The sequence below is a fragment of the Leuresthes tenuis genome, unplaced genomic scaffold, assembly GCF_036924035.1.
Source record: "Leuresthes tenuis unplaced genomic scaffold, fLeuTen1.0.hap1 SCAF_2, whole genome shotgun sequence".
NCBI classification, from domain to species: Eukaryota; Metazoa; Chordata; class Actinopteri; order Atheriniformes; family Atherinopsidae; genus Leuresthes; species Leuresthes tenuis.
Genome location: NW_027325356.1, coordinates 11,963,345 through 11,972,726, shown reverse-complemented (window position 1 = coordinate 11,972,726; position 9,382 = coordinate 11,963,345). Strand labels below are relative to the sequence as shown.

The 9,382-nt window shown below is 42.3% G+C and overlaps 1 protein-coding gene across 1 annotated transcript; it reads right to left on the bottom strand.

The window, feature by feature from the left end:
• Positions 1-4,419: 4,419 nt before the first annotated feature.
• On the bottom strand, positions 4,420-8,796 carry irx5a (iroquois homeobox 5a). Its single transcript, XM_072380196.1, has 3 exons — positions 7,544-8,796; positions 6,313-6,718; positions 4,420-5,677 (listed from the first exon to the last, which is right to left on the bottom strand). Exons 1-3 carry the CDS (start codon positions 7,784-7,786, stop codon positions 4,968-4,970), a joined length of 1,359 nt encoding a protein of 452 aa, XP_072236297.1. The 5' UTR covers positions 7,787-8,796; the 3' UTR covers positions 4,420-4,967.
• Positions 8,797-9,382: the final 586 nt, after the last annotated feature.

Sequence of the window (9,382 nt, the reverse complement as noted above, 5' to 3'; positions counted from 1 at the left end):
CATCCTTCTCCTAGATATTTAATCATTTATTGAATGTGATACAAGTGTGGGATGAAGATTTATTTGAGAGATGCAACATTGTGAGAGGTGGCAGAGTTGTGCCATAAAGCATATGCATTTGTGTTTCAAGGTTGTTCGTGCTGAACCTGCTCACCTTTTGACCAGAGCGAGGGAGGAGAAGCAAAGATACAGACGGGACCTATACATTGCCAACAGGAAGAAGAGCCTGTGGCTGTCTCCACCTCCAAACTGGATGCACACACTTACTGCTCTGTGGCCATACATACCTGAGGGGGCTTGGCAAGGAGTAGGCCATGAGATCCTCTCATGGATGTGTATGTGTGTGCCCATCCCCCCTCCCCCCATGGCAGGGCAGAACCCCTCTCCAGTGAGCCCTTACATGGCCACTGAACACAGACCCTTTGCAGTCACAGGGTCAGAGGCTCACGCCACACTGCTGTCAGAGCAGATTGGTCAATGAGCAGCTCCTTTCAAGAAGTCAAGGTGCTTTCAGAGTGGAGCTCTGTGTGTTAAGCAAAATTAGGCAAGTCGTTTGTACTTTAGAAACATTTCAAATAATTCAAGCCCATTATATAAATGACCAGACCAAAATTCACTTTAAAACATATGTCGATATTTTGAGCAATGAACACATGCCAATTCAGCTAGATATAAATAGAGTTTTTACTTTTTACTAAACTGAATCTCCTCAGTCCAACCTCTGCCATGTAAGGACTTCATAGTTCATCACTCTTCCCTCATGTTTTTTTTCACTTCATTGAAATGTTTTATTTATGTTGGGGGGAGGTCACTTAAAACATCTCACAGCTGAAAATTACACGTGTAATCTCTCCCAGAGGAGCTCTATGGAGAAATAGAGAAACAGTCCGTGAAGTGCAAAGAAAAAAAGGTGGTAAATCACTCTCTGCCACCTTATCCGGGCCGTTTTATAACTCCACTGGAGCGTCGACGGTTCCAAAAGCTTGACAGTGACGTTACACCGACATGAGTTTTTTTTCCCCCGAAAGTGAGAGGATAAGCACACATATTAGATTTAAATTCCTGGACTCGAAATTAAGCTTTTTCTTTTTTTCACATTCGCTTGTACCAAAACGCGTCTACTGTAAGTGCTGTTTGTCTTAAACCTGGTGCAGAATTGCCAGAGGAAAGCTGAAAGCTGAAATTATGTGTTCTTAATTAGCTTTCTCTTTTAAAAAAGTATGTTCAAGTAGCCGCGAGCAGTTTCTGAACCTCACTAACAGTTTCTCAGTTTGGAAAAGACGAGCTGAATGTTTTTAATCTTGTGGCACAGGATTGCAAACATTAAATATCACGAACGCTCACTTTCACTTTTAAGTCTCATCTGTCCATCCACAGGCCACATTGCATTTTAAGATATTTTTTGAAGAGGAGACATTTTGTGGAATCAAATGTCTCAGTGACCGTCTGCTTTTCAGTCACAGATATGAACAACCTCCTTTCCATAAAAACAGCCCTCCTTTTATTTCAATCCCATTTCATACGGCGTTTGGCAACACTTGTGCTCCAGCTCAGGCCCGTTCGCCCAGCGAATAATCTGAGCAGGTCATGTAGGCCTACACGGTGTCTGTTTACACATTTGAGTTGAATTTGACTCCAAGTCGGTGCCTATGTGTTGAATCAAAAGTCTGTTTCTAAGATGCACCGTTTGTTCCGCCAAGAAATCTGCGTGCATCAACAGGTTTTGGTTTCACCTTGCAGTCTGAAATGCAGAAGCATTTAAGAGGCGTTCAAGGCACTGTCCAGCGGTCGGTGTCTATAATGTGTTTGGTCCACAGTGGTTCTGCCCCTGCAGCAAATCTCTTGTCCAAGTTACCGAGGAGCAGTTGATCCTTTTCATACAGTGTCAAATTAAAGATGGCGAATCTAGAAGATTATCTGGCCAGTCGGATCCATTACAGCCTGAACATTTAGCGACTTCACACGTTTTGAAAGTCTTTTTCGCTTTTACTTGTTTGAATTTTCACGTGATTTATTTGTAGGCTAAATAGGGCGTAAAGTCCTTTAAGTGGCGGAGCTGATTTCAAGTTGCCCATGCTGACACCATCCATCGTGTTCCTTTTTAGTTTCTTAAGTACCACTCTTTTTGGACAATAGACCTGAATGCATCTTAACATTTGAATAACGCGTCTTCTTCGCGGACGGATGTGCTGCACAGATAAAGAAGATGTGACTGAACTTTCACTCTGTTACAACCTGTCGTTGCCAAACATGTCGAAAGTAAGGAGAAAAGCATTGGTTACTCTTGTTAATCGTTGGTTTTATATTGACACTGTTTTCAACGTCTTGTCAGCATCACGCTGAAGAGGACAAATCTATTTTTAGATGAAATATGCATAAACAAAGTGATCAACGGCAGAGCACCCCGCAAAAGATCGGTGGATTGTTTTCTTGAAACATTGCATGACAAATATTTAGGCTTTATATGAGGGCCTAATAAATTATACAGCCTGTTGCCAGGGGCCTTTATTGTTAGTTTTCTGTGGGTGGGGGGAATTATAACGAAGGTAACGAGAGGCAATTTTTCAAAGCCGCCTCTGAAAGCTCAACCTGCAGCAACAAAGTCGGAGTGAAAGGTACAGACCTTCTCCCTTTTCTCTCCAGCTTCTTCTCCTGCCGGATTATTTCCCCCGTTTTCACACGTGGGAACGGCTTCAACCCTACTTAGTATTCTCACGTTGTAGCAATCCCAACAATGAACCGACACGCCATTCAAGAGGAAGAGAAGCCAGGGACCAAGTTCAATAAAGTTGCTGAGAGGATCTCCCCTGTAGGCTATCATGCCTCTGATGAAGGGTTTGCAAATTCTCCCGCTCCGCTTCCTCGAGTAATCAGGGGTTAATTGGCTGCCTTTTATCACGCAAAGAAATAGAACAAGAATAATCAACGGTCATATACAGTCTGTAGTAATTTGTCGGATGATTTTTTTTCCCCTCCCCAAACTGAACATAACTACAGTAATTTAAAGTGGTCCTACCCTTCGGCTATACATGCTATGAAAAAGTGCAATCTGTATTAAATGCCTAAAACCCCCTTATTTTTCTTACCGGAAAAAAATAAAAATAATAATAGTAATAGTACAATTAATGCTGGCAGTTCATAAACAGATTAGGAGAGACATTTTGGACTAACTCGTAAATTTCTTTTGAAAAAAAAGAGCATTATAAAACAAAACAAAACGAAATAAAAACCAACATAATTATGCTTTTTAGCCGGCTGAAGTGCACACTCTGTCAAATTAAAACAGAGGGGAGCGAATAGAAGACATTAAGGCTAAGGGAATTAGATAAACCTCAGGGGAGGTTTCAAACTGGAGAAGGGGAAAGTAAACTATAGAGATTAATGGCAGCCATAAACAAGATAATGCTGCCCCATAACACTGGAGGTCAGCAGTAACGACATTAATAATAATAACAATTATACTCTGTCAGTTACCTTTAAAAAACACGATGGCGAATGAAAATAAACAAATGAAAAATAAATGAATGATCTATTCTTTTGGGGCGGAGGGACATTAGCTGAGGCCTTTGGCTCAGAGGCCTTCAACTGTTCCAGAACCAACGCATTCTAATAAGTTTTCTTTTTTTTTCACGCACAGAAAAAGGAAAAAATTCGGTCTACACTGTGCCTTAAAAGTTCTAATTGCCCCCCTTTTTATCTTCAGCATGTGAGGCAGGTTTGTATTATTTTTTTTTCATTCTTTTTTATCCTCTTGTCAAAGTTGCCATAATCCTCATAATAACTGTGATCATTGTTGTTGCCCCAGTGGCTCCGCTTCTTTTTTTTTCACCAGGTCATTTGATCGAGGATGGGTTTCCGTGACGGATTAACAACCCCCCCCCCCTCTCCCTCCCCCTCGTCCTCCTCCTGAAATTAGGAGCAAGTGTGACACCTACCTGCAGAAGTTGGAAGAGTTAGAGGACACTGCCTGCTCGACTATCGGCTGCACACAACCCACAGTATCATTTTTGGATCTGATGTGTGCATGGCAACATTTTCCCTTTGGTCCAAACACCAGCTTCCCCGCATATCTAACGAGCCGTTAAAGAGACTCTCCATTAATTATATATAATAGAGCAGTATGTTTTAAATGCATGGTCGCGTTCCTTTTAACTGCTTTGCCACGCCTTGGAAAATAGTAATGAGGTCTAAATTTGGCATAAAATCGAGCTCATTACCGGAGTTCACCACCTGATTGCTCTGCATAAAACACGAAAAGTAATTGGGTTAAATGACTGCGCCTTGGTGTTGTTATCATATCAATATCCACTTCTGGAAACGTGCTCAGGAAAGAAAAAAAAAGAAAAAAAGATAGGCCCTTTGGTGGAATTTCAAGGGAGAAAAACAAATGTGATAAGCCACAAACTCTGAATATTTGCACCAACAAAACGAAACTAAACCTTTTTATTGTTTAAATATTTCGACATCCTTTGACTGAATGTAGGCCCTTCTTTTTATACTCCCACTGCCTTGCTATTTAAAAAAATAATTACCTTTGAACCATCTGTCATTGTGCAAAATGGAATTAAAATTTCGCATAGATTAACTGACCTTAAAGCGCTGTTGACACACCAGGCAATGCCAGCTGTTCCCCCAAATAACCGTTGCACAAGTATTTTTTTTCTCCATAATTTACTTCAAAGATAGTGTGTTGTCCATTTTAAATACAAAAATGCTACATTAAATATACATGTTAGTCTTTAATACAAATAGACTCAGGCGGCTGCAGCGATTAAGACCATTCTTGTTACATTTTAGGATTAACCATTCAGAAACTAAAAATTTGAAGATAAGCATTTTACTCAGAAAATAACTGTTCTCAGAATATGCTTCATCATTGTTCTTTTTTTCCTTTTTTATGTAATGCAACCACAAATAATATTAATAATAATAATAATAAATAAAAGTCCGCGTTGAGTGGAAAATATTCAAATATTTGACATACCTTTCTTTAGTTCATAAGGGGAGTCTTTACAAAGATCTACCTGCGTTTGGCCTCTGACTTTCTGGCTCTCTCTTACCAAAGCCTCTGCTCTATTTAACACAGTCTGGTTTAATCCATTGAAATGTGCCGTGGAGCCCGTGGTTACCGAGCCGTGGTTACTGTGAAGGTGTCCAAAACTGCCACCGTAGTTCGTGTAGCCGGGGTAGAAAGGGGAGGTGTAGTACAGAGGCCTGGACAGGACCGTGTTGTTGGGGAGCGGACACTGAGGGGAGGAACGTGATGGAGACGCGCTGGTAACCATTACAGCGCTCTGACCCAAACCGGGACAAGCCTGTGGCGCCTCGCCGCTGCCCTTACACCTGTCTGAGGACGTGGCGATCTCCGCAAGAGACCACAGTTTGGGTTTAGGGGCCGATGGAGGTGAGTGGATAACAGAGGTGACGTTGCTGGTCACCACACTTGGTGCTTGGCTCAAATCTGACGGCTTGTCTTGCTGCACGGCGGTCTGGTTCCCCCGGGTCACCGCCGAAGGAGACGAAGTGGTTGGTTTTGCGGAATCAGGCAGCAACTCTGTAGTCCGCTCTTCCTGGTCTTTTAACTCCGAGTCGCTCAGAAGGGGATCCATGTCTTTGCCATGGTTCTCCTCTTTAAATCTGTCACAGCCTATGTCCCCTGGGTTCAGTAGTTTGTGTTCTAAAGCACAAATAAAGAATGAAATTACTGCCAAATATGCGTAACATTGAAATGCTGATAAATCTGTAACATGCGATCACGAGGCAACTGAATACAAATGTACAGTAAAATTGGATATATAAAATTAATTAGGCTTCTTACACTGGTTTCCCCTACAAACAGTTGGTGCGTGCTATAAATCCCCCCATAAACACGAGTGCCAAACTGAAAAGGTGAATGAACTATTCTCCCCAGTAGTTAAACAATATAAACCTAGCACGCATATAAGTGTGAGCTTACACCCAAAATGTTTTATTTATGAGTGCATTGTATCTCTTAAATATAATATCACAAGTTAAGATAAGTATTCAGCACATTTAGTTACATTTCCAGCTCAGTTCACCAGCTGCATCCTTATTATGCAGTTAAAGATAAATTGACTGCTAAACACTGTGCGTCACCAGCAATTTCAGCCCCTGACAAGTCAAACGAGGGGAGTTCAAGGTGATTATTATTTAAAGCAATTGTCCCATTATAAATTATATACCACCATTAACCAGCAATCAATTTTCCACCCTGAGTGGAAACGACTGCGATGAAAAATTGATGATTTTTTTTTTGCCTCTTTTTTTTTTTATTCCCACTACAACACCGACCTGCTTCTGTGTCTGTAGTGTCTCCCTTGTCTAACGGCTTGCTTGGCTCGTCGTCGTCGTTTTTCTCCAAATCAATATTCTCATCTTCCTCCTCGTCCTCGCTTCTGTTCCGGGGTGTCCAGGTCATCTTGTTCTCCTTCTTTAACCTCCTCCTGGCGTTCGCGAACCAGGTGGACACCTGCGTTAGGGTCATTTTGGTGATGATGGCCAGCATGATCTTCTCGCCTTTGGTGGGGTAAGGATTTTTGCGATGCTCATTGAGCCAGGCCTTCAGGGTGGCAGTGGCGTCCCGGGTTGCGTTTTTGCGGTATGCGGGGTCACCATAAGGGTAGGTGCCCAAGGGTGCTGCGTAAGGATGGTATCCTATTGAGCCGGCCATACCCGTAGTGTGGTCATACGGAGAACTCTGTGATAATTAAAATACAAAGGGGGGGAAAAAGTTATTTTCCAAACTGTTGCAAAATAGCCGAGACATACAAACGCGAGCACACACATACACACGCGCGCGCACCGTAACACAGACACGCGTGCCGACATAGACACTGGCTTTAATCCAGCAGTTCAAGTTTGAAGTTTATGGTTGTTTTAAACTTGGTCGGATAATTTGACTGTGATTTCCGTTTCTGTGACATTTCTTTTAAATTAATACTTTGCTACACGATGTGAGCGAGCAGTGTCTCTCACTCTCGTTAAAATAGAATAATTTGCAGTTTTCACGATGGATTGACGTTGACGACAAGCCTAAAATATTTCTTTGTCTTTTCCCGTCTCTCTGTCGTTACCAGGCCTTTTAAGTCACTTTAAATGAATCGTGGTGCCATGAAATCAATCAGAGGATACAATAAAAATAATTAAAATAAAATGCCTTTTGATATAAAAAGTTACTATGTATCACCATTTTTCATGTTTCGGCTTTGAAATTTCTGGCACAATTAATAGGTTTACAAAAAAAAAATAAACAGAGTGACCCGAGCTGCCATCACACGGCGTTTTGTTGTCTGTCGTGAGCCGTTTGCTTTATGGCCATATTGGCAGAATTCTCTGATAAAGAGGCTGTATTTGCCCAAGAACATGTTTCTTCATCATCCAATCTTAGATCCACGCGTTCTTCAGTGAAACATTTCCTCCAAGTATGCCTCACTCCGTGTAAGTTGACAACCGAGACTTTTACAACCAGTCAATTCTCTGTCTTTTACTTCCTATTAGAGCAAATAATCTTTAATTTACTCACCACGTATGAAGTGAATGTGGCAGCTGCCGCCGCGTCTGCACTGTATGGTAAGTGGGAGTTGTAGCCTGGCGAGGCGCTGGTGAACGCTGTAGATCCGGCGTAGGGCGCAAATGCGGATCCCGAAGAGGATCTCCCAAGTTCCTCAGTTCTGGGTCCCGATATAACGCTGGTGCTGTACGCGGGGCATGAATACAGGGCTAAAGAGGCGGACGGCTGGTATAAGTAGCCCTGAGGATACGCCATGCTGGAGCCCGGAGAGTGTAAGCCACTTAACTTGCGCACTTTCCCCCCTTATATTTTCTCATGCGCTGGTGTCGGAGCTCATAGAGCTGCGTGACTGCAGACCCGTTGCCTGTCCCCCTCTTGTGAATGACAGTGGTGATGGCAAGGAAAAAAGTAAATTGTTGAAATAAAAAGAGGCTTGAGTGTTGGGTGGATTATTTTGGTCGCTGCCAGCCAGCCACTCTTCGTCGGAGGTTTTGTGTCGTTTTGCCTTTCTGCTTCTCCCTTATCTGAGCTGCACCGTCGCTCTCATGCTCGTGCAGAAGTTTTATTTTTTTTACCCGTCGGACGGGGGCTTTGCTTGGGAAAATGTCCTGCCAAGATGCTAAGTTGGAAATTGAGGCTCCTGACGCCTACTACGCTGCACACCACGCTCCTCCTCTCGGGGTGTAGTCACCGAAGGGAAAAGCAAGCTTATGCTGGGTAACCACAGTCCTGCCCAAACCCATGCTCTCTCTCTCTCGCTCTCTTTTTCTCTCTCTCTGTTTCCTCCTCACCCCTCCCTTCTCTCGCGTTAACTAACAAGCCTTCTCATTCTCTATTTCTCTATTTTTTCCTCTTTAACAAGGCTCGTTGCAGTAAGCCTCAAGTGCGCCTGGCAGCCCCCCTTTCGGATGGCGACGTCATGCGAGTCTATCAACTCCCAACTTTGCTCTTTTTCTTCCAAATAGAAGTCCTCACTTTCACACTCGATCAATAACAAATCGGCTATTGTATGCCAGGATATGGGCTTGCAAGATACCAGCAGGAATTAAGAAGGCGCTCCACTGCAGCGCTCTCTCTTTTTGTCGTTTGCTTCGTTTTGCGTAAAAGAAAGAAAAAAAACTTATTTGCGTAGACTTGTGTTAAATCAACAGACTGCTACTCTGCGATCTCCGCGCGCCCTCTGTTAAAATCCGCAACGGAGGTTACAAATGGATTACAATTGTGCACGTCGACTTTTTAACGCCAGCTGAGCGCTGCAGCGGTAAGATACACGTCGATAGAAAGTAAGATGGCGCAAACTGCGCTAGACCAAACCGAACAGCCGTTTTAAAATAGTTTTTTTTTAAAATGTTTTTGGTAGGTTAACAAACTTCCATTATTTTTTTTTGTCTTTCTTGCTGACAGTCTTTTTATGATTCGATCGTAGGAGTGTGGCTCTCTGGGCCATCACTTGTGTTTGACTGATTTACTGTGGCGGAGGCTAAGTAGTTTTTGCAGCGGATCCTGGAATAAACCAGTCAGATACACGCGCTCAAAAAGTCATAAACCCTCAAGCCAGGGCAGATTAGTGCCAACTACATCAAATCCGCCTGGACTAGTGAGTGTAATCTCATTTGATCAGAGTAGATACATTTCTTTTCTTAATACTGGAAAGCATTTAATACAGTTATAGGCAATTACTTTCTCAGATTTAATAGATTTAATATCCGCAGCGTATTCGATAGTCCATTGAACATTTATTATTATTATTATTATTATTATTATTATTATTATTATTATTATTATTATTATTATTATTATGATCATTTTTGTCATTATTTGCTTTACGTGCGTGGATAGCTAAGAAAATAT

What these genes read in the sequence shown, in the direction of transcription:
- irx5a (XM_072380196.1), bottom strand. Translation starts at nt 7,786, where the DNA reads ATGGCGTATCCTCAGGGCTACTTATACCAGCCGTCCGCCTCTTTAGCC. An exon ending in CCACATTCACTTCATACGTG is followed by an intron (nt 6,719 to 7,543) that starts GTGAGTAAATTA and finishes TAATTATCACAG; the next exon opens with AGTTCTCCGTATGACCACAC. An exon ending in CACTACAGACACAGAAGCAG is followed by an intron (nt 5,678 to 6,312) that starts GTCGGTGTTGTA and finishes TTTGTGCTTTAG; the next exon opens with AACACAAACTACTGAACCCA.